General features: G+C 50.4%; 1 protein-coding gene across 5 annotated transcripts in view; it reads left to right on the top strand.

Moving 5' to 3' along the window:
• Prkar1b (protein kinase cAMP-dependent type I regulatory subunit beta) overlaps positions 1–25,315 on the top strand; it is a 140,215-nt gene that overhangs the window by 83,886 nt on the left and 31,014 nt on the right. For all 5 annotated transcript variants that reach the window (XM_076923439.1, XM_076923437.1, XM_076923434.1 and 2 more), the window contains exons 5-7: positions 8,673–8,734; positions 9,361–9,407; positions 20,586–20,744. In XM_076923439.1, the coding sequence (XP_076779554.1) occupies positions 8,673–8,734; positions 9,361–9,407; positions 20,586–20,744 (268 nt within the window). The remainder of the gene's footprint in view (positions 1–8,672; positions 8,735–9,360; positions 9,408–20,585; positions 20,745–25,315) is intronic.

Genomic DNA, 25,315 nt, shown 5'->3' with positions numbered 1-25,315 from the left:
GCCTGAGAAGCCAGTAGTTGTTCAGTCCACGAGGATAGATGTCTCAACTAATCTGAAGTATACATTAGAATCCTGAAGAAGTAGATTCTAATGCCAGTGGAGGAATGGACCAGCAAGAGTGAGAGCAAAAAGGCAAAGAGAGCAAGCTTCCTTCTTCCGTGCCCTTATATAGGCTGCCCCCGGAAGCTGCAGCCCAGATTAAAGGTGGATCATTCTTTAAAAAAAATATCCAGATTAAAAGTGAGTCTTCCTGAGCTGGAGAGATGGCTCAGAGGTTAAGAGCACTGTCTGCTCTTCCAGAGGTCTTGAGTTTAATTCCCACCAACCACATGGCTTACAACCATCTGTGAGCTGATGCCCTCGTCTGGCCTGCAGCTGTACCTGAAGAGAGAACATCCATAGGTAAAATAAATATATCTTAAAAAAAAAAAAAAGTAGATCTTCCAACTTCAAATTATTTAATTAATTAAAAAAAAAAAAAAACTTAACAGGTGTGCCCAGCTGCTTGGGTTTTAGTTAATTACAGATGTAGTCAAGTTGACCGTAGCCATGATGGTCCTTGTACCATAAAAGTTACAACATTCCCTTTTTCTTTCCAACTTGGAGGAGCCTCTCTTTTGTGTGTGTGCAGTGCGTGTCACATGTGTGTGCAGATGCCCAGGCCCATGTGGAAGCCAGGGGAGGACATCGGGTGTCCTGCTCTGTTACTAGTTAATTCCCTTCACACGGGATCTGTCCGTGAATCTGGAGCTAGGCTGTCAGCCAGCAAACCCCAGCGATCCTCTTGTTTCACACACACAGTGCTGGGGGTTTTTATGTGCGTGCTGGGGATTCAAACTCAAGTCTTCATTCTTGCACAGCAAATGCTGTCACCTACCGAGCCATCTCCCTAATGCCCTCAAAGGTCCTTTCAAATTTCAGATATGCTGTAAATGTTGATAGATATAGAGCCCAGCCACGCTCTGACTCTAGCCTACGTGGGTCCAACACTGACTCTCTAGCCTATGTGGGTCCAGTTGTGGGGTCCAGGACCAAGATGCACATTGATTGGTTGTTAGACTCTCTGAGCTGTGTTTTCATTGGCTCCATAGACTTTTCTCCCTCCCCTTCCTCTTTGGGGATCCTGAGCCTAGGAAGAAGGCTGGACTGGTTTGGGTAAGTTGCTGGCCTCCAGCTTGTGGTCTGCAGGCTGTTAGGAGTGTGTGCTGGCCGGGCAGTGGTGGTGCACGCCTTTAATCCCAGCACTTGGGAGGCAGAGGCAGGTGGATTTCTGAGTTCGAGGCCAGCCTGATCTACAGAGTGAGTTCCAGGACAGCCAGGGCTACACAGAGAAACCCTGTCTGGGAGTGGGAGGTGGGGGGGAAGGAGTGTGTGCTGATAGGAAGAAGAGATGCTACAGCACCTGAGGTTTGAGGGCACAGTGAGTGTCGTGAGCAATAGTTACATTTTGCACTCGAGGTTTCAACAAAATTGCTAGAGGGAATATCTCACAAATTTTGGGCATGGCCAGAGAACCCTTCAGGAAACAGCAAGACCTGGAGCAAATGCTTAACCTTGCGCTGAGTGAGTGGCCCACATACAGCAGCGTGTCTGTGGGCGCAGCGTGTCTGTGGGCACTCGCTGTTCATGTCCATGCTGCCTGCACATCTTTACTCAGAACATTTTCAGAGGCAAAGCCTGTTTCCAGCACAGGGGGTGGGTGGTGGGTGGGACCTTCATAGCATCCGGGGCTCCAAATGGCCATCTTCCCTAGAGGCCAAGCCTTTCCACAGGTTCTCAGGTGAATTCTGTTAGGCAGGTGTGAGCCTGTGAGGCAGGCTCTTATGTGGGACACAGTATAGACACTGGAACATGCTGCCTGGCTTTAGCCTCAGTGGTTACAATTCTGAGCCTTGGTTACCATGTCTGTAAAGTAGTGGTCTTGGGGCCCTAGCAGTGAAGTTAAGTTGGAGACTATTAAGAAGTTTCCCCTTGGGTAGAGTCCAAACTTTTCTTTGTTTATCCTCTGAGCTCCAGAGCCACACCATTGTACTAAGAAGTGGCTTTCACCGCTGAATGGCCAGCCTTGGCTAACAGGATCTTTGCTAAGGTTTGCAGACCTGTTTCTTCCTGCCCTGTTTCTCACCGACTTACTACAGTCCTTATAGGGTCCTTTACACACTGGCATCCATGTGTGTATTTGTGTATGTGTATATGTATATATGTGCATGTGTGTGCATATGTGCATGCATGCACTCACTTGTGTGCACGGGGGGGGGGGGTAGTATGTGTGTCTGAACATGTGGAAGCTAAAAATCAACCCTGGACATTGTTTCTTAAGAGCCTTTCGTTTGGTTCTTTGAGACAGGCCTGGAGTTAGCTAGGGTGTCTGGCCAGTCTACCCCAGGGATGCTCCCATGTCTCCATGAAATTACAAGCAGGAGCCAGACATGGGTTCTTGAAAGCACTTTATGACAGAGCCGTTCCCATTTCCCTGGCATCCTTTTCTGAGGTTTCAGGAAGGTCAGCAGAGACTGGGGCAGGGCAAGTGAGGGTTTTGGAAACTGTCTTCTGGCAGGGGATTCCTGAGCCCATCCTGACTTGAGCTGACAGTGCCCATGTCTGTTGGGTGAGGAAGTGAGCTGTTCTGAGACTCACAGGATGTAGCTGAGACTGTCCCATCTTGTGCGTCCTGTTCCTTGGGCCTGATGCAGGGTCTGTTCATCATGGTTGAAGGGCTTTACCAGCTGCTCGACTCTGAGGACAGGCAGCCAGGCATGGCACGTGCAGACTGTGAACGTGGATCTGGCACACTGGCGTCAGAATGTTGGCTTTGCACGAGCCCTTGGTTTTTGCCCCGTGTATTAAGTTAAGGGTTTGGAGTCTGAACTGCATCCACATAGATGTGCTCTGAGATTTTAAAGTTGTGATTTTTCCTGGGGCATCATGCTTTAAAAATGTTAGCTGGGTGCGGTGGTATGTTTCTTTTAGTCCAATACTAGACTTGGCAAGCTGAGGCAGGGAGACCAAGAGTTCAAAGCTAGCTTGAGCTAGAAAGTGAGAGACCTGTCACAAATGACATATGAGGCTGGCTTAGCCCAGCCCTTCTCTACCTGAGGCAGCTGTGTAGCATTATGGCAATTGTTTTACTTTATTTATTTGATTTTTGTGTATTTATTTTGTATTTTATTTATGTATGTGTTTGTCTATTTTGAGACAGAGCCTCTCTGTGTAGCTCTGGCTGTATTGGAACTCACTCTGTAGACCAGGCTAGCCTTCCACTCACAGAGCCCTGCAATCCTCTGCCTCCCGAGTGCTGGAATTGTGTTTTATTTTTAAGATTGTCTTTCTCCATTGGTAATTCTTTTCCCCATTGATAACATTATAAACATCTTTTGTTCTTTATGTTTATCATTGGTTCTTTAGAAGGTTTATTTTTATTTTAATTAGCTATGCATATATGTGGGTACAAATGCCTACAGAGGCCAGATGAGGGGATCAGATCCCCTGGAGATGGAGTTACAGGTGAACCACCTAACATGGGCGGTGGGAACTGAACTTGGGTCCTCTGTAAGCACAGCAAGTACTCTTAGCTACAGAGTGTTGCTGTGACCCTGTGCCATCAGTTTTTAATGGCTACACATTCTAGTTTTTAGCAATACTGTGATTGAAATTTGTTTTTGTTTTTTGAGACAGGGTCTCACTATGGAGTCCTAACTGGCCTTGAACTCAAGAGATGCACCTGCCTTTAATCCCAAATTCTGGGAGTATAGGTGTGTGTCACTGTGCTTGGCCCAGTACCACAATTTTCAGTACACTCCTGACTCTGCATTCTGGGCTTCTGTCTAAAGAGGGTCCCAATGTCAATCACTGGACACCTTTCCACATCATTGAGTCACAGGGGTTCCCAATGTGGAGGTGATGCCCACGGCAGACAGCACCACAGAATTTCCTTTTTGATGTGTGTGTCAAGAAAAGCTGCACCATGTCCGCCTTTCCTCAGCATCCTATCGATTTGCCTTCTTTCCTTAGCCCCATCTTTCTCTTCTGTCTGCCCATATGTCCTTCCACTTGTACATAGTCCATCAGCCACCATTCATCCAGCCTTCTTCCACCTGTCCGTCACCAATCCTGGAACCCATCTGTGCACCTACCCACCCACTGTCCATTTACCTGTCCATGTCATCCGTACATCTATTTATCCACCAACCCACTGATAATGTTTGTCTACTCTCCGTTCTTTCTGCCCTGGGTTGTCCCTCCCTGCCTGAGCATCCACACAGGAGGCCTGCTACTGCCTTGTGCATCTCTGTTCCCTCTCATATCTGGGCGGAAAGACATCAATCTGGCAACTTTCTATTCTTTTTTCCTATCTCACTCTGTAGTCTATTCACCAACCCATCTGCATATCCATCCATCCATCCATCCATCCATCCACAAAACCATCCATCTATTCATCCATCCATCCATCCATGCATCCATCTAAAAACCCGTCTGTCTGTCCGTCCATCCATCCATCCATCCATCCATCCACCCACCCATCTGTCTATCTGTCCATCTATCCATCCATCCATCCATCCATCCATCCATCCACCCATCCATCCATCCATCCACCCATCCATCTATCCATCCATCCATGAATCTATCCATCTGCTCACCTACCTATCCATCCACTCATCCACTCACTTGTTCACTTATCTGTATATCTGTCCTTCCATTTCCTGTCCATACACTTATCCACTCATCATTTATCCATTCATTCTTTCATCCCTTCACCCATCCACTTGTTTACCTACCCTTTCATCCAGTTGGCCATCCAGCCGTTCATCCACCCATCCAACTACCTGTCCCTATTTTTCTGCCCAGCCTCTCCATCCCTTGTCCACTTAAACTGAGAAAGCACCAGAGCAGAGGCTTATGCAGGAGGAAGAGACGCTGTTGAGGAGCAATGGCCTAGTTAAAGACTTTCAGAAGGCTTGTGCTCTTAGCCACAGACCAGATGAGAGCCAGGAGAAGGTTACCTGGAATCCTCAGCTTCCCTAATTGGAAGCAGAGTTCATTGTCACTCCAACTTTGTGAGGACAGGTGTTCATGAGAGCAGAGGTGGCCAACAGGACTCAGGGCAGTGCCAGGCTCTCAGTGCCTATGGTGGAGATCTCATGGGCTTGTCTTCCCTGTCTGCTTGAACAATGGCCACCCCAGCGGCCAGCACAGCCGCTGCTGCATTGTGAGCAGCCAGCAGTGTTGAAAGAGAGGGTGGGTTGATCGGGTTTCCAAATGGGAGGCTGTTTATGATCCCTGCCTGTGGCTTCAGTTGAACCCTCTGGAGGTGACTTCCGGATCAGTGTGGAAAACTGTTTTTCTTCTTATAGGCAGAGGAGGCCAGCACCTTTTAATGCCATTAAGTGCTAAGAGAGAGAAAGAGAGAAGGGAAGGGATTAGGTTTGTCTGGAGTTGGAAGGAGGCAGGAGGAGTGGGTAGAGCCATGGACCCAGGCTTGTTGAGTCTTCTCAAGTGGTGTCAGGTTTCTCAGAAAGAAACCTGGCTTCTAAGCCTCTGTGGTAAGTGAGACCAGCCTGGCTGCTCAGGTGGCATTTTTGGCGTCTCCATGTCCCCAGCTTGTTTCTTCGATGGCTGTGCAGCTGGGCAGTGCAGGAGGGGACATTGTGCTTGCATATACATATGGGGTCCTTCAATAATGTTTGACAGAAGGCTGTGCCCAGTAAGCCTACTTTGGTGAGTGCAAGCGTCTGTGACTGTCATCGAGAGCCAGACCCCTCAGTTTGGGGACTGTTTGCCCAGAAAACATTTTCAGTCCATTTCCACCTTGGCCAAGCCAGGCAGAAGTGCAAGTGGAAGCAAGCCCATACGATAGGGAGACTCGATCATATTTATCTGCCCTCATCTTGAGGAGCTCTGGAATGTTCATTGTGGCCCACTCTGTGATTGCATAAACATGGGAATATCTGGAAAGCCCTCAGGGCAGGGAGGGATGAATGAAAGGAGGCTAGGACCACAAACAAAGGCACCAGAAGCTGCCTGAACTTGCTCACATCTGTAATCCAGCTCTAGGAGGCTGAGGTGGGAGGAGCGTTGTGAGTTCAGGGTTAGCCTGGGCTACAGAATGAACCCAAAGAAGAAGAGAAAGTTGCCAGATTGATGCATTTTCATCCAGATAAGAGGAAGAACAGAGATGCTCAAGACAGTAGCAGGCCTCCTATGGGAATGTTCAGGCAGAGTGACAACCCAGGGCAGGCTGGGGTGGTGCTGGTTACACATCAATCTCTTAGGATGAGGAAGGTGGATCTCCATCTTCCAGACCCAATAACATCTCAGAGGAGAGTGTCTGAAGCCAGGGTGGCGAAGCAGGCAGCTGCCAGAGTGGGCAGGCGGGGAGTACACGGGATCTGTTTAATTTCACACACACACACACACACACACACACACACACACACACACACACTACCGTTTTGAGCTGAGGGTTATTATTTTAGCACGGGAGGAACCAAAAGGTCGTTTGTTAAAGACCTGCTCTTCCTCAGGCCCTTGTTTTGTGGTTTTGAGGAGATGCAGCCAGGCTGGGATGATGGTTCCTGCAGATGCTGGAGATACTATGGCCAAGAAGTACCCTTGTCAGAAGACAGACATCCAGAGCTGGCCCGAGACCTGCCCACAGCTCCCTCTTTTGACTGTCTTTCTCCTCTCAGTGAGCACAGCAAACTAAAAACCAAGATGTCAGAGGGGTTAAGAGCTCCAAAGAAGCCTGTTTGGATACAGAGAGAATAGCCCAGGCTTAAAAAACAAAATAGATACAGTAACTATAAGCGATGATGGGTCTTATTATGGATTACATTTGGGTCTTATTTACCTCTTCTTACCTTCTCTGGTCCCCCTCCCACACCAGCTGACCTTTCTTTTCCCAACTACTCCCTCTTCTGTTTCGGTGTCTTTTATTTCTTTGGTGGCTGATTCGTGTCGTAGAACCCTATCCTTACAGGAGCATGGCTGAGGGGTTGTCCACAGGAGCACGGGCAACTTACCAGTGGCTGTACCACTGAAGAAAATCTGCCCCCTCCCCCATCAACAAACAACTATCTATAAAGCCTTTGGGAGGGGTGGGGCTTCATGAGCCCGCCCTCAGCAATTATAAACTCTATAGAGCCTCAGGAAGGGGGTGAGGCCTCATTAGCCCCTCCCCTAGCAACTATTAACTGGTTCCTCAGTAGGGGGCGTGGCCTCGTGTGTTTTTCCTTTCTCCATGATGGAATGTTGATCAGGCTGGTCTCCCACAGGTCTTGTAAAGAGTTATTTATGTACTCTGAAGGTTGGAACCAGAGCACGAAACAGTCTGGATCTTTTATTTTGTGTTTTCTCCCCAGATGGCTTTGTATATTTTCCAGCCCGAGAGGGTCCTTGAGTTCTTCTGAGGTTTGCCTCAGTTTACCAATCTCTGTCCACTCGTTTTGAACATTCAGGGCAGACAGGGAAGTGCCCCATGTTTCCAGGCATGAACACTCCCTGGCTGGGGTTTCTGTACTTGTATCTTAGCCTCCCCAGCAGCACAGCCTCCTGTCTTGGGGAGCCAGGAACCCTAGAGACAGGTAGGTCTCTGATGGTAGATGTTACATTTCAGGAGAATGGGCTGGCATTTTGGACTATGTTCTAATGGCTGCGCTGGTGAGATGGCACAGATATGCCCATGTTGCATGTCCCCACTATTTGTGGTGACTTTGATAGCCCAGCCCGCCTGACTCCCCTTGGCTTCTGTCCAACAGCCCATTTCACACCTATATTTAGAAGATGAAGCCACCAAGTCTCAGGGTTGGCACAGAGACCACTTTGGGCTCCCCAGCTTTTGAGACTTTGGGGGTCCACGAGTCCTTGCACATCTCTGTCCTGCAAATCTGGGTGCTGACTGATGTCTCATTTCTTTATATTTTTGGAGTACGTGGGGATTAAACCTAAGGCTTCTCCCGTGTTAGACAAGTGCTCTACCATCGAGCTGCATCCCCAGTCGTGCTGTCTCATCTCTGTGTCTGGAACTATGAACACTCCTGCGACTGTAAATATTTTCCTCCAGAAGGGAAAAAAAGCCATCAAAATCCACATAATCAGGCTCGATGGCCACGTCCCAAACAAATTGTATTTATTGGCATGAGAAGTACTCATAACCGACTGTGACTTATTCTCCTAACTGGATTGTAAAAACAGTGCCCATAAACGCATTCCTTTCTTGTAAGAAGCCAGGCTGGGGATATGACTCAGTTGATAAGAGTGCTAGCCTAGCATGCAGAAACCCTGGTTTAATCTCTTGCACCCCGTAAACCCAGAGCAGTGGCTATAATCTCAGCCCTGGGAGGCAGAGGCTCAGAAGTTAAGGTCATTCTCAGCTATATAGTTTGAGGCCAGCCTGGGCTACATGACACATTTTCTCAAGAAAGCAAAATAAACAAAGAAGCCAAGCAAGCAGGTTGTGCCTGTTAGCCGTGGGCAGAGAGCCATGTGGCTCCTCACAACAGGCTAGTGAAGGCCTTAATTCTTCTTTTAACCTGGAGGGATCCTCTCCCCAAGGCCTGCAGACTGGATTCTGAGGGGCTGAGAGGTGGTGAATGGACGGGATTGGGTATATGTTGTAGGAAGCAGCTTGACTTGGCTGGTGCCTCCTGCAGCTCCTGTCTCTGTTTGTTTTTCAGTGACATATTTGATGCCATGTTTCCTGTCACTCACATCGATGGGGAAACAGTCATACAGCAAGGTACGTTCTCCTCCGGATGCCTGTCACCTGTCCAGACCAATTTAAGAAACTGCCAGAGGTGGGGGTGGGTGCTCGAGAGGCCGAGGCAGGAGGATTGTCTTGAGTTCAAGACCAATGAGGCAGAGGCAGGCAGACCTTTGTGAGTTCAAGGCCAGCCTGGTCTACATAGTGAGTTCCAGCCCAGCTAGGGCTACATAGTGAGAGACCCTATCTCAGAACAAACAAACAGGGAAAGGGGATAGACAGGCAGGGAAAGGAGGAGAGAAGAGAAAAAGAAATTAATGAGACACAGCACAACAGGTAATGTTAATCTGTCAACCCAGCAATCCAAGAATCAGGGGAGAGGTGGATTTTGAGTTCAAGACCAACCTGAAGAACTTAATGAGTGAAGAGAGTACTGGGCGCATGGCTTTGTAGAGCCTTCACCTGGTGTGCAAGAGACCCTGGGTTCACTTCCAGCATGAGAGAGGGGGTGGTGTTCCATGCCCAGGAGTTGGCACCTGGGGCTGGTATTACTCGGCACTGGCTGGCACATGTAGTTACAAGGGTTCTTTGCCAGATCACCAAGCGTATCTAACTCGTTTTGTTTCACATTTTACATCTGTTGTATCTTTGTTCTGTCATAGGGAATGAAGGAGATAATTTCTATGTGATCGACCAAGGAGAAGTAGATGTGAGTATCTCTCTCCATCGTGCCTTTTGGACAAGAGGTCCTCTCTGCATGCTTGGCTTAAAGGCTTCACACAGCTTAGCACCCGGTTTCACAAATGCAAGCTGGCAGCATTTCTTTCTGAATAGATTCCTAATGTTTTGTTTGTTTGTTTGTTTTTGATGCTAGGGATGGAACTCAGGGCTTTTAACACTTAGATGAGTGTTCTGTCACTCAAACACCAGCCCCTCCCTTAGGGATTCTAGGCAGGTGCTCTACCACTGAGCCACACCTTAGCCCCTCACTGGGGATTCTAGGCAGGGGCTCTACCACTGAGCCACACCCCAGACCCTCCCTGGGGGATTCTAGGCAGGGGCTCTACCACTGAGCCACGCCCCCAGCCCCTCACTGGGGGATTCTAGGCAGGGGCTCTACCACTGAGCCACACCCCAGCCCCTCACTGGGGGATTCTAGGCAGGTGCTCACACCCTGAGCTGAGGGGTTTGTTTTCTATCCAAATCCTTTATGGCTTTGTCTCTTTTGACATAGGGTCTCACTTCATAGCCCAGGCTATACCTTCAAGCTCATGGTAACTTTCTTACATCATCCTCCCCAGCAGGGTGATGACACTCATGAGCCATCACATCTGGCTATGGTCCCTCTCTGAGTCAGTCTGGTGCTTCCTCTTGTCTCTGGGAGTCTGACCTACTGTTGGACTGCCACTGGGGCTGGGCTGATATCATTCTGATGGGTGTCCCCTCACTTCCTCTCGCTGGCACCCTGAGTATCTGCTTCTCCTTTTAGTGTTGTATTCTACGTCAGCTCTTCAAGGTGGTATCAGCAGGTGTACCACATGCCCTGCCCTGATCAATTGCTTTTTGGGGGCTTTTTTTTGAGACCCATTTCTTGAAGGTCTGTCTCAAACAGACCTTGGAACATGGTCATGGGACAGACATGTCATGGAACAGAGGACATGGACAGAGTCTCCCCAGGACATTTTCAGGTCCTTAGCGTTTACGGGTCAGTTCCTAGGCCAGCCCCAGGGTTACTGCTGGGCTGTGGCTCAGTTTAGCCTTACCTTCTAATTAGCCATAGTTTGTGCCCCACCTGGAGGGGACTTGCGGTGCCCTCCTTGCCTCGGAGGTGTCTTGGCCACACCCTGCCTGTTGCCCTGGGGTTAGGAGAGCTATTTTGGGCCTGGCCTCTGCTCCTGAACCTATGTCCAGCTGGGCTATTTCTGGGAAAATCCTTTTCTGATTTCCCCAGCAGCCCAACTTTGTCCCACAATGCATTTCTGGGAACCGCACTGGCCCACCTGCTTCCGGAGCCACCACATAGGAAGTGAGTCACCCTGGCGTCCCCAGTGGGGCACACGCAAAGTTGACCTGGTGAATCTGACAGCTCAACCCCTGGTCTGGGTCTCAGGGGAGGGAGGGCCTCCTGTCTCCCCAAACAAGGAAACTGAGTTGGGAGGTAGGGATCCCTTGGCTACTCACTCAGAGGAAGCATGAGGCAGACGACTAAAAAGTTGTTCTGATGTTAGGCTGTGACCAAGCTTCAGGTTAAAACAAACATCCATGAAAAACCCAGCTCAGAAAGCAGCTTGGTTCCTGGCCTACCCCAGGCCAGGTTTGGTAGGGAGGGGAAGAGGCCTTGGCCCCTAGCAGTTTCTATAAGTGGGTCCCAAGGACCGCTCTCTCTGTTGGAAGTTGCACTGATAGATTTGAGATTGCTGGGAGGTGTGGGTGACTCATTTCTAATTTTTAGTTTATGGTGGTTTTTTGGGTTTTTCTTGTTTGTTTTTTGTTTTTTAAAATGGGGGTTGCCACGTGGTAGTGGCACATGGCTTTAATCCCAGCACTCAGAGGCAAAGGCAGGCAGATCTCTGAGTTCAAGGTCAGTCAGTCTGGTCTACAGAGTGAGTTCCAATCAGGGCTACACAGAGAAATCCTAAATAAAATAAGATAAAATAATAAATAAATGAGAGTTTCATGTAGCTCAGGCTAGCCTAAGCTCACTATGTAGCCAAGGATGATCCTTAACTGTCAATCCTCCTGCCACCATCTCCTGAGACCAGAGATGACAAGCATTGGTTTGTACCATGCTGGGGGTGGAATTTGGGGTTTCTTGCATGTCAGGCAAGCACTCTACCAATCCTGCATAGTCTGTATCCATAGCTTCTCTCCCAAGCCCTGATCCCAGGTTACTGCCCACTCCTGGCCCTAAACCCACCACTCATTGCTCTGTCTTCTCCTTCCACAGGGTTTGCTAGCTCTTCCTCTCAGGGGGATTCCCAGCTCCCATGGTTCCCCTGGGAATATTCAACCTGGACCTGCCCTGGGGATAGTGTGTTTACTTCATGGGGTGGCTGGCAATCAACAGGAAATTAGTAAACAGCAGCTCACACCTCAGGGCCTTGGCTTTCCCTGTGTTCTCTGATCTTAGCTTTGCTCTGCCTTGCAAACTCTTATTCATCCTTCAATACCCTCCAGACCCTGCTCCTCTGTCTGCAGTGGAGCGTTGATGAATGCTGACCCTAGTGATAGCAGAAGACCAGACCCTCCCCCTGTGACCTGGGAGCCCTTGTGGCTTCTGATCTGGGCCCACCCTTTCCTTGGAATATGAGGCTGCCCCCCCCCCCCCCCCCCCCGTCTTTCTCCTCTTTCCTTTTTTCTTCCTCCTCCATTTTTTTTTCTCTTTTTCCAGCTTCAACTCAGACTCTTCAGGTGTTGGGGAATATCCTTGAATTTCTGATCCTCCTGCCTCCACCTCCTGAGTGCTGGGATTACAGAGCTGTGACCATATCTGATTTATGTGGTGCTGGGGATGGAGGTCTCTCCCCCCCTCACTCCCCGCTGTGCCAGGCTTCAGGATTGCTAAGCAAACACGCTACCAACTGAGCCATGTATCCCAGTCCAAATGCGACCTCCTTTGTGCTCACCACAGTCACCTAGAATCTTTTAGTTCCATCTCAAAGACAAGGTTGGGGTGACCCCGGGGGATTCTGAGTCACATATTCTTGGACTTCCCCGAATAAGTGGATATAAGAAAAGTGCTGGCTGTACTGATGGTTAAGGAGTCCCTGAGTGCCCGCCCTCCCCACCCCCCCACCTCCCAGCCATGTACATCTCCAGGAAGGCTGTGGGTGAGTCAAAACCTTGTATAGACTGTGTTCTAGTCCTTTCCACCCTGGGGTTCGTCCCAGAGAAGTGAGCATGGTGTCCACAGCGGCCAGAGGGTTCCCCCACACCACAGGATTCTCCGCAGAGCAGCCTTCCTGCCCCACCTCCTGCCAGTTCTAAGCAGCCTTTCATCCTCAAGGAAGCCCTCCACACCCACACCCACCATCACCCCAATTGCAGTGGCCGCCTCCCTCCTCAGATTAGCTCCAGTGTATCTGAGGGTAGGTGGCCATCTTGTGGCCCTGGCTCGCTACGTCTGTGGTGTTCCCTGGAGGCCCCTGAGCCACTTGCTGTGGAAGACCCCAGGTATGGCTAAGGAGGAGGGGGTCACTGCCCTGGATGGTCACAGTGCGCTCAGTGTTTATGCCTGTGCTATCCCATTAACTTTCAGAAGCCAGCCTCTACCTCACTGTCCCCAGAATCCTGCAAAAGCAAAAGCCACATAAACTCATGATGTTGACCCCAGACTTGTGTCCTTGACCCCCTTGAATGTGGATCCCACACACCTCCACATCATTCTTTTCAAGGTAGGACTGAGGGTCCCCAAAGTCACAGTGCATCTGAACAAGACCCTTCCAACCCTCCCCGACAGATACCTTCCAGGCCCCAATGAGTCAGTAAGGAGCTAGAGTGGGAGCCTGGCTTGAGGTTTCCCCAGCCTCTGGTTGGCCCCACTGTCATGTAATGATGGTCAGAGCTCGAGCTGGCCACCCACCAACCTGGGGGACATGTGGAGGCAATTTAGTGAAGGAAAAAGTGAGCTCACCTTCACAAAACAGTTCCTCAAATATATTGTCTCAATCTGCCCCACCTCTCTCCCCAGCTGGGAGGTTCAGGTTCAGAGGTGGCTTAGAGGCCCTTGCTGGACGCTGGCTGGCCAAATCAGGATGTCTGGGCATCGTGGGTGGATGCCGCTTCCTGGCTAAAGTCTCGAGTTTAAGATGTAGGCCGCGGGTGGTGCAAAGATGGACCTAGGAGTGGGTGTGTCCGGTCTCGCCTCCCTACAGCACTATGAAAAAGTCCCCAACACCTGCGTCAGTCTCTCAGACTTTCCAGTGGTAATGGGTGGGCAGCAGGGAGCACCCACAGGGATGGGCACAGAAGAAGCTGGACTGTGATGTGGGAGATGCAGGGTAAACACATGGAGTCATGAAGGAAGGCCACATTTAAAGGAATCAAAGGGTGTCCAGTAAGCCGTTGGGAGCGAGAAGCTGGTATGTCAGTCCCCACTGAGTTATGGGGCATATATTACTATAATTCCCGTGATTACTCTCAGCAAGCTTCTATGGCCTCCGTGCTGCATCCGGTAACCCCTCCCTCAGGCTAGGCAGGTCTGTAAGGATGCCATTAGGGCAACAGCAATCCATCTGCCTTTACCTGGGTGGGGCCACGAGAGGGGTATCACCAGCTTTACCTTTCTAGGCAAGATCTGTACCCTTCCTCCAGACAGGCCAGCATGTGAGGTTTTCTGGAGCAGGATGGGTACTCTTCTCCCACTAGCAGGAGCAGGAGGATCAGAGGCCCAAAGTCTAGTCTTAGTTAAAATCATGGCTTTTCAGAGACTTTGTAAATGCTAGGCAGTGGGTGTAGAATCCAGTTTTCTAGTAGAAAAAAATATTTTCCAATTTATTTTATTCATGGGATACAGCATTTCTGCTGAAAAGGACACCCAACTGCACGCATACGAGATTGGGAATGGGGTCTGGGGTCTTTCTTGGTTGTCTCTAGACTTCTTGTTTTGGGGGTGCCCCCATTCCGTCCAAGGTTAACACTGTCCCTGTGAGCTTTAGGTCGGTAGGGGTCTTCCTGTTTCAGGAGAAGAGGTTCTTCCAGCCTTAAAGATGTTTTCCTTGCTGGCAGCACTGTGTGCACCCGGGAACTGGGCATCAGTATCCCGTCTGGATGTTGGGCTGCTGGCTGTTCAGTTCGCCAGAGTTTCTGGGTGAGCACATCTGTTTAAATTGTTAAAGTGCTTGGAGCATGAGATTAACTATGGTATCAGCAGTGCAGCTGTCACCACCCCATCCCCAGAACTCTTTCCTCTGGGGGGGCGGGTGGAGGAGAACACATGTCTGTAGATGTCAACAGTCACCCTCAGGTGTCTTTATTAGTTACTGTCCATTTTTTTTTTAATTTTGTTTTGTTTTTTGTTTTGAGAGAGTGTCTCTCACTGGCCTAGGAACATGTAATTTAGTCAGGCTGGCCAGCAAAACCTTAGGCGGCATCCACCTGTATCCACCTACCTAGCCATATACCATCACATCTGACCTTTTGAAAAAACATGGCTTCTGGCCCTTACATTTGCACAGTGAGCCATTACCCACTGGCCTGTCTCCCCAGCCCTCCTCCCATCTGTACTGCCACACTGATCTCATCTGGTCCCTTTACTGAGTCACTCTACAGCCCCACCCCAGCCCCTGACTCCCTCTTTCTACTTTCTAGCCCTGAAAGTCTGACTTTGGGGTTGGAGAGATGGCTCGGTGGTTATAGAGCACTGGATACTCTTCCAGAGGACCTGGGTTTGATTCCTGGCATCCAGCTGTCTGTAACTTTCTGTTCCAGGGGATCTGACCCCTTCTTCCATCTCCACCTGCACAGACACACATGTCGGCAAAAACACCCATACACATAAAATAAAAACAGCCTCTTTCTAGCCTGGAGCTCACTGATTCATGTAGGATAGCCAACAGTGAGCCCCAAGGATTTGCCCATCTGTACTCCCCAGGTTCCAGCGCGTGGGGGTGGGGGGAATGTTATAAACCCTGGCCACTATGCCCAGAGGTTTCATGTGAGTTCTGGGGCTCAAATTCACAGATTCTTGATCTAAAAATAACCCGACTCTTCTGGGGAGCCTCATGCTGACTTCACACAGCATCTGTCCTATGGCTGCTGGTCACTGGACAGAACATCCATCCTCAAGGTCTACCCATTCATGCTTTGTCAGAATGTCCTTCTAAGGCTGAGCAATATTCCACTGGGGGCATATGGTACATTTTCTTTATCTGCATCCTTATGGGTCTTGCAAGCTACCCTGCAGTGAACAGGGATGTGTGAATGTCTCCTGGAGATGTGTTTTCCAAAGTGCTGTTATGTTCCAGTTGGCTGTTTGTTGATGTAGAGCTGGCTGTGCCATTTTTTCTGAAGGTCTTGGACCTCACAAGCATATTCCACCCACACAGCACATTGTCTTCGAGGCTCTCAGTGGACCCATTTGAGGTCACAGGATGTTGAATATAGCCCGGCATTTGATTTGCTTGGATTTGCCTGGATTCGAGAGTATTAGACCCTGAGGCGCCCCAAATGCTGTGCTGTCCTAGTAGGGCTAGGTTACACAGGCTGAGGGTTACTGGCAGTCCCTTGGATTGTTGGGCTTGCGTAGACCTCATGTGACTCCATGTTGGGGCATGGGCTCGACCTGATCTGCCTTCTGGGGATCTGGATATGCATGCGGACATAAGGAAGAGTGAGAGATTCCCACACCCAGGATGGACTGACTCACTGTCCTGATGACCGCCCAGGAGTGTTCTGGGCACAGAGGCCAAGGGTGACATTTATGTACCCCAGGCCCAGTTCTTTTGATGACCCTCACCTTCACTTCTCCACTGCTGTCTTTCCCACTTGATTGAAGTGCTTGAGAAGGGAAGCAGAACTGGCCCTGTGCTGGGTGCCCTACCCTGAGTTCCCCTGGGCTCCTGGCAACCTTGGTCCATCTGTGTCAGGAGGGAGATGTTTGGGTCCCAGAGTCTTGGCACTCTAGAAATCCAATGATCTTTGGGGACTCTGCCAGGACTTTACTGTACAGATGAACTTCTGCTGTCCAGCTACCTCTGGCTACCTCTGGTCCTCTAAAAATATGCAGAGGCCAGGCCACCCCAGGAGTTTAAATTCAGAGTTGGGTTGTTTTTTTTTTTTTTTTTAATGGTTTTTCCTTTTCTTCTTTTTCCTAGTGTGTATGTCCATGCACATGTGTGCAGTGTGCATGTGTCCATGTGTGTGCACATGCGTGTGGAAGGTAGGGGTCAACCTCAGCCATCATTCCTCAAGTACCAGCTACTTTGTTTTATAAGTTCAATTCTATTTATCGTATTGGGCTGTGTGCGCGCGTGCATGCGTGCATGAATGCGTGCATGCGTGTGATGGGGTGTGGTGCTTTTGACATCACACATATATGGAGGTGAGAGGACAATTTTGTAGAGTAAGTTCTGTCCTTTCACTTTTGCGTGAGTCCAGGGATCAAGCCTGTTGAGTTGTCAGGCTTGTGTGGCAAGTACTTGTCCGTTGAGTCATCCCTTCAGTCCACCTTGCTTTGTTAATGCAGTCTCTCACTAGCTTGGAACTCATGGATTCATGTAGGAGAGCCAACCAATGAGCCCCAAAGATTTGCCCATTTGTAATCCCTGGGCCTCAGCACAGCGGTTACAGACCCTGGCCACCGTGCCCAGAAGTTTCACAGGGATTCTGGGGCTCGAATTCATATATCATTGCTTGCGAGGCCAACACTTTACTGACTGAGCCATCTCAGCCTTGGTTTTTCTTTTTCATACAGTCCTGTTCTGTAGCCTAGGCTAACCCAATCCACAAGACTCAGTGTTTCGGAGGCTAAGAGCACAGGCATAGACCACCACACCAGTATTCTGTCGCTACACCATTTGCCTGTGGCCTGTGTCTCTGCTATTTGGATGATCCTCTGCAGATGGTAATCTGTCATCTACTGCAGAGTTTCTAGAGGTGAGAAGGTGCCTGAGTCAGATGGTCACGCACTGAACCAAGGCTCAACAGGGACAGGCAAGAAGGAGGAAGGCAGGCAGGGCAGGGTGGAAGGGGCTGGGCTCTAGTGTAGCATAATGTGGCGCGGTGGGGCCTCCCACCATTTTTCTCCTAAAGGAAGAAAAAACAAAAAAAATGGAACCAAACAAGAGTAGCCCCTTTGCGTACCAGCTGGGTGGGGGAGCTGTGACAGAGGCCAGTGTGCACAGAAGGATGGTCCTTTGTCCTCCGGGTGGCCTTGGAGGGCACAATGGTTTCCTCTGACACTGTGGGAGATCCCCTCTGCTTGAGGCTCTGGGCTGAGGGAGGGTAGTCACTCCACAGGGTCCCTGCTCCCTTGGTCATGTCCTGGGGCAGCCATACTCACTCTTCCTGTGGTGTGTGACGTTGCGGAAATATTACTACCACAGAGGTATTGTGTCCCCAGAGGCTCAGTGCTCTGGGGGAAGGTACCTTTAAGTCCTTCTTCTCACTTGGGGTAGCTACTGGGGGACTTCCTTGATCCTCATGCTGCAAGGAGACTGGCCAGCAGGGACTCGAGTGTCCTACACACCTCTCCCAACCCCAAAAGCATCTGTACTTAGGACTCCGCCCAAGATGACACACGGGGACAGAAGTGTGGTGGGGACAGAGCAGCCTCTGGGGCTATGCTTTCAGTAATACTTACTTCTGCTGAGCCAACAGGTGTGCCTGTGATGCAACAGATGTCACTTACCTCAGATCTTTGTCAGGAAACAAACAAGGAAGTCACATTCAACTCAATAATGTTCCAGATGCCTGGGTGGTGGTGCATGCCTTTAATCCCAGGTCTCTGGAGGCTGCAATGGGAAAATTTTACCAAATTAGGAAACAGCATAGACTACAGAGGGAAACTCTTGTCTCAAACTGGGGAGAGGTTGGGAATACAGCTCAGTGGGAGGAATTTGTCTAGAATACTTCAGAGAGCAGATGGGGGCATGGCTCACAAAGTGATGGCTCTAGAAGTGATAGAGCCCCTGCCTAGAATCCCCCAGGGAGGGGCTGGGGGCGTGGCTCAGTGGTAGAGTCCCTGCCTAGAATCCCCCAGTGAGGGGCTGGGGTGTGGCTCAGTGGTAGAGCCCCTGCCTAGAATCCCCCCCCCCCCCGTGAGGGGCTGGGGTGTGGCTCAGTGGTAGAGCCCCTGCCTAGAATCCCCCCCCCCCTGAGGGGCTGGGGGCATGGCTCAGTGTTAGAGCCCCTGCCTAGAATCCCCCAGTGAGGGGCTGGGGTGTGGCTCAGTGTTAGAGCCCCTGCCTAGAATCCCCCAGTGAGGGGCTGGGGTGTGGCTCAGTGGTAGAGCTCCTGCCTAGAATCCCCCAGTGAGGGGCTGGGGTGCAAGGCCTTGCACTCAATCCCTAGTACCACAAAAACAACGATCCTGGCAGCACCAGATGTGCATGACAGCCCATCTAGGCTGTATGAGCACACTGAGGCTCACAGAGCCGAGTGACTGACTGAAGGTGACACTGAGGGGTCCTGGGAGGGCTGTGCATACTCACTGAGCTACATGTTCAGATTAGTGGGGTTTCCAACCTGCAAGCTAACTTAACTCACCTAACTAATAGGTTCCTGCAGAAGCACAGGCAAGGTGGCAGTGCCAGCCCTGAGTCTGGAGGGGAGGCTGTGCTCTATAGCCTCTTTGGGCTGTGGCAATGAAGTGAGGCCCTAGGGGTGTGCTCTGAGGTCTGTAAACTCACATCTAAAGTCCCAGATCGCTACCCTCCCTGCTTCCGTCAGCATTCCCTACAGCATTTGGCGATTTTTTTTTTTTAGGGTTTTTTTTTTTTTTTTTTTTTTTGAGACAGGGTTTCTCTGTGTAGCCCTGGATGTCCTGGAACTCACTCTGTAGACCAGGCTTGCCTCGAACTCAGAAATCCGCCTGCCTCTGCCTCCCAAGTGCTGGGATTAAAGACGTGCACCACCACTGCTGCCCTGCACTTCCAGATTCTTTATGGATCTTTTTGGCTCTAAGTTTTTTTGAGACAGCCCAGACTGGCCTGGAGCCTGTCATCCTCCTGCCTCCGCCTGAGGTGACAGGTATATAACACCATGCTTAGTCTCTTTGCAGGGTTTTTAAAGGCAATCTGTGCCCTTCTCTTCCCCTCCAAGCACCCCACATCCCTTTGGGGTTTGGGAAGCCCATCAGGCCAGGTGGGAGGAGCACACATCTGGTCCCTGAGTTCTGTCTTTGGGAACTATTGTCCTCCCTACTGTCATCTTTGTGCCTAGCCAGTCCCCTTCCATGTCTTGCTCACTTCATAGTGGAGTTACAATCATCACCTGCGAGGCTTTCTCTTTTAGACCGAAGTCTCTGTGCCTCAGTTATTACCGGATAATGAGACATTGATTTCAGTAAGAATCGCTTCCATGATTCATCAGAATCCATTCTCTGCGTACGCACCAGTGTTTGCAGTGGGAACGGCTCTGTACGCTCATTGAGATGCTGTGGGATAAAGCATGCATTGTGTCAATTTATAGTAACCGAGCTGCATAATCACCCCAGGAATGAACAATCTGCCCATTCTGTGCCCCGGCTGGGTGTGGGCCGCCCAAAGCCCATGCATAGTGTGCACACTGTGCAGGGTGCGTTGTCCACGCGGCCTGAAAGGGAATCTTGTCCTGGCTCCTTCTCAGTGCAGCTTGGTAGTGGTGCCTGGCCAGGGGGCTCAACTAGGCCAACAGCCAAAAGACTTGAGTGCTTGCCTTGGTGGCAAAGTCCCAGAGGAGAAGGGGGACAGTCAGTGTGTGCCCACAGGGGTGGGACAAGAGAGGGATCACTGAATGGCCAGAGAGGGGAGGCATTTTGTAAACGGAAAAGGCAAGAAAGAGAATGTTGGTCTGGATCCATCTCTGTGTAATTGTAGAGTGGCTCATTGGGGTGCAGTTGGAAAAACTGAGGCCCAGAGAGCCTGAGAGATGATTGCTGGATGAATAACCAGCCTTGGAGGTAGCTGGGACACACTGTGTTTTGCCCTCTGGTCCTGACCCGTTCTTTGGTGGCTGTGTTCTACCCAGTTGTGGCTCTGAGTAGGCTGGGATGAGGTGGGATATGCTCCTTGGAGCAGGTCACACTGGCCTAGAGTTACCTCCAGGGCAGGAGTGTGTGTACAAAGTGGTCCAAGAGCCTTGCAAAGCACCTGTCCTGTCCACTGGGGATGGCTGTGGACTCCCTCACAGAGGAAGCAGCTGTTGTAAGCCACGTGCCCCACTGACCTTTCTTTCCTATTCTCCAAAGGTATATGTGAACGGAGAATGGGTGACCAACATCAGCGAGGGGGGAAGCTTCGGGGAGCTGGCCCTCATCTACGGCACCCCCAGAGCAGCTACCGTGAAGGCCAAAACGGACCTCAAGCTCTGGGGCATCGACCGTGACAGCTACAGGCGTATCCTCATGGTGAGTGGAACCCTGGCCAGGAGGCTCTGTCAGGGAGAGGAGGCACAGTAGTAGGATCTGACACCACCAGAAACTCGGGTCTGAGGTGAAGATGGGTTTCCCTGGTAGACACAGCCTGTGACCTGAGCAGAAAGTATCAGAAAGGGTTTTGGAAGCTCCTCAAAACAGGAAGATGACTGGGAAGATCTTAGTTGCTTCCCCTCTTCTCTCCTTGCAGATACTGGAGAATGTGGTGGTGATAGCTGGCTCTCCAGTGTTGCCATCTTGGATCAGAAAGTCACTTGGAGAATAAAACCCAGGGTCCCTCCAAGGTGACATCAGAGTAAAGGCTAAAGTTATGGGAATTACAGGTTGTAGAGACAGAGTGCAAAGGCCTCAGGGCAGCTGCTACTCAGAACACAGGGGGCTATATAAAGGAAGCATCATGAGAAGAGAACTTGTCTGTGGCCCACTGTCATGCTCCCTGACACAGAACTTCCAGAGTCATAGAGGGACCTGGAACTCAGGTAGATTGAGGTAGATTGGGGGAACTGAGAGTGGCCCTGGGGTGAGATGTTCCAGAATGTTCCCCACAATAGCTCAGGATGAAGCCCAGGTACTCAGTTAGCACAGAGGGTTCATCCTGTTGTGGTCTTGATGTGATGCCAGCCCTTCTGTAGGACACACTACCCTTCTGTAGATCACCACCATCTGGGAGGCAGCCGTCCATCCCCAGGACCCTGCATGCCCAGCACGTGTGGGTTCCCGCAGTGCTGTGAGCACAGAGACACAGCACAGACGGTATAGCTCTATAGTCCTTTGTCTCCAACATGTTTTCCATCTGTAGGGACCTGCCTGTCTCGGTAGGTGGGAGTCATGGGGGATCCTCCCTCTCTGCAAGAGGACACAGTCCTGGTCCCCTCTGAGCGCACCTGGCCTGAAGTTGCATAAGCAGCTGTTTCTGACTGTCTCGTCTGTGCTGTGTCATTGCTGGCTGTGGGACTTCTGTGTGGTTAGGACTTTATATTCAGGAATGCGCTCAAAAGCACAGAGGGAACTGGCGCTTTCTTTCGGGTTAATTTCGGATCCCCAGACACTAAGAATAGAGCCATTTGGGTTCCAGAATCCGCAGAGCTCTTGTGGGAAATTTGGATCCTGTCCGCACCCATCCCCCTTCTGAGCAGAGTTGGATCCAGCCAAATCACACACTACCGAGGGCTCCTGCCTTACTTGGGCTCACTGTGGGAGATGCAGAAGATGAGAAGTCAGTCGCCAGTGTCTCCCAGGAGCTGGCTACATCCCACAAGGTCAGCTCAGACTCCACACTGGAGTTGGAACCCTGTGGCTTGTCCTTTGGAAGTGTCCTAAGTGTCTCTCCCTGCTGCTCTGTTTCTCTAAGGAATACACAGTGTCCAGCACCGGGCAGAGCTGTGAGTGTACCGATATCTGTACACACTCAGGTGTGGGCTCAACAGAGGCCAGCAGTCCATGCGTTTCTTTCCTTTTATTTGGGCCCTCTGTTCATTCACCTGTCTCTCACTGGGGACCCCCTGCATTTGAGTTTGGAATTCTCTGTAGGGGGGTTGGGATGCAACTCAGTTGGTAGAGGGCTGGCCTAACATGCACGAAACCCTGGGTTATGGACCCAGCACTGCCTAAGGAGGCACCGTGGTGCCAGCCTGTAATTCCAGCACTCAAGAGGTAGAGGCAGGAGGTTCAGAGGTCCAATGTCATTGTCAAGTTACATAGAAGCTTTGGGGCCAGCCTGGATTACATGAAGCCCTACTCAAAATATAAAAGATTCCTGTAAAAGAGTTATGAATACAAAATCAACCTGTGTAGTACAGGTCGTACTAGGGTCTTCTGAGGCCTCTGCATGAAGTGTCCTGAGTCCCTGGATCTTGTGTTCCAAGCTGATATGGGTCTCCATTCCTAATGCCACTGACTCTGAAGGACCCACCTGCATCCTGACTGACTCTTTAAGCCATTTCCACAAGAATCAACTACCATCCCTTTCACAGCACAGGTGGTATGACACCTGCCACCTCTATGAATCCCCCCTTTCTGTAGGGTTTCTGAGATGAGCTCAGAGTCCTCCCAGTAACTCACAGGGGTTCACACAGCCTAGGAATAGGTGACCCCATCTACCCTTACCCAGAATGAGAACCCCAAAGCATTGAGAAACTAGATACACACAAGTGACTGAGAAACTTCCTTTGAGCCTTTGCTCACGGGTGCAGTGCAGGGTTGGGGATGGGGGTGGGGGTGGGGATGGGGAATGTGCTTGGAGGCTTCAGGTGATGTAGAAACATTGGCCAGGTCCAGCTCCTTGTCCTGCATAGCCCAGTGCTCTGGCTAGGATAGGTTGTGCTGGGAGCTTGATTCATCTCTGGTTCCAGTACTTCTGAACCACAAGACAGGTGGAGTTCACCAGACACAGCATGTGGTTTTCAGTACCTTGGGTGACAGAAGAGGGCAGGGTCTTGGATCCCTGGTCTCGTTGTCCTACCTGGGACACTAAGCAATCACCATCTTCCTCTCCTGGGCCTACAACTACCTTCTAACCCAGCCTCATGCCAATTCATTCCAAAGTCAGACACTCACTCCCTGCTGGTGGGGGAGCCAGGAAGGGCCCTGGGGACTGGGAGGTGAGAGCTTGCTCTGCCCTTCTGGGTTTCAAGGTCCCTGCTATTGAAATCTGATAGGGATCTTGGCTCTGGTCTACCTTGGTTTCTTTTTCCCTTGCTGTGGTAAAATACCCTTGACAAAAACCTCTTAGGGAAGAAAGGGCTTTTTCCGACTCATAGTTCCCGAAGTCCAGGCCATCAGGGCAGGGAGAGGTCACCACAGCAGTTGCTGGAGGCACCTGGTCACATCTCATCCACAGCAGAGGAGGAGAGAGCACTGGATACTGGTTCTCCATTCCCCTTTGCCTTCAGTCCAGGACTAAACGGTGCCACCCACATTCCAGGTGGGCGTTTCCACCTCCATTAACCCAATCAAGATACTCCTCCAGACACACCCACAGTGCAACCTAAACTAAGACCATCCTTCCTTGAGACTCCCTTCCGAGTTATTCTGGATTCTGTCAACATGATAATCATTACTAACCATCACAGGGCATGCTGCAGATGCCAAGGGGACATGCAGAGTGAGTCCCTGGATCAGGCTTGGGGAGAAGGATGAGCTAGGCTTTGCAGGCGGGTTCCTAGGCTGAGCCCCATAGGAGCCATCTTGGATTGCTGTCTTGAATGCTGTAAAACCTGCTAAGCCGCGTCACCAAGAGGCCTAGGGATGCCCGCTCAGTCTAGGAACAAAGCAGGCTGGCTTCACCTGCTACCTGACCACTTCCCTAGGCTCCATATTTTCAGCATTGTCTTGCCTGCTCCAGCATTAGACTCTGAGGTTCCTGAGTCACAACCCGCCTGCATTCCCCTGGCATAGCTTAATTGCTAGGTAGTCAATGGGGACTGCACATTTTCAAAAGAGATGCTTTTTTTTTTTTTTTTTTTTTTTTGGGCTGGATGGGATTAAAGGGCCAGGTCACCAAGCAGGCTGCTGCTACCACAGCCATCCTGACTTGCACCGACAGGGAGACACAACAGTTCTGCATCACCAGAGCCTGGACACTGGCTTTCCAATTGTGCTGTCCTGTTGTCATGGAAACAGACTTGTTCCAGCCTCTGCTGGCAGAACTATCTGTCTCACCATCAAGGTCCACAGCTAAGGACAACTTAATGAAGTTCTCCTAGCACTGCTGGACATTGAGTCCCCAGCCCTGCTACGACTTGAATTCCTAATCTTTCTCCTTGCTATGACAAAATACTTGACAAAGGTAGCGTAAGGGAGATGTTTGTTGTAGCTCAGAGCTTTAAGTACATCCCATCATGGAGGGGAAGGGGTTGTGTAGCTCACAGGGAAGCTGGTGGCACTGCATCCATGAACAGGGAGAGACGGGTAGGGAAGAGAGAGGAGAGAGGGACAGAAAGAGATGAAAAAGGAAGGAAGAGGAGAGGGAGAAAGGGGAGAGAAAAGGAGGAGAGGAAGGGTGAGAGAAGAAGAAGGAGAAGAGGAGGAGGATATATGGTTCTCAGCTTTCTTTCTCCTTTTATTCAGTCTAGGACCCCAGCCCATGGAATAGGGAGATCCTCCCACATTTGGGGTTGGTCTTCCCACTTGCAGGGCGGGTCTTTGCTCTAATAATCCAGTCTGGAAATCCCCTCACAGACATGCCCAGAGGTTTTTTTCTACTAGGTGATTCTAGATCCTGTCAGACTGACAATTAGGATTAGCCACCACAAGATTTTTTTTTTTTTTCCCTAGAAAGTAGAGAGCTTAGTGGGGTAGAACTCTGGGTTTCCGGGATTGGAATTTTGCAGGCTTCTCTGAACCAAATCTGTTGGGAAAGTTAAGGCCCAGGGTTGGAAGAGGGTGTCTGGGGTCCTATCACTATATCCTGTGCCAGTCTTCATGGGGCAGTTTTTTTTTTTTTTTTTTTTTTTTTTTTATTTTTTAAAAGATTTATTTATTTATTTAATGTATATAAGTACCACCATCCCTGTCTTCAGATACACCAGAAGAGGGCATCAGCT

The sequence above is a fragment of the Arvicanthis niloticus genome, chromosome 24 (genome assembly GCF_011762505.2).
Source record: "Arvicanthis niloticus isolate mArvNil1 chromosome 24, mArvNil1.pat.X, whole genome shotgun sequence".
NCBI lineage: Eukaryota > Metazoa > Chordata > Mammalia > Rodentia > Muridae > Arvicanthis > Arvicanthis niloticus.
The sequence above is the reverse complement of the archived record's forward strand: the minus strand, read 5'-3'. Positions and strand labels throughout refer to the sequence as shown.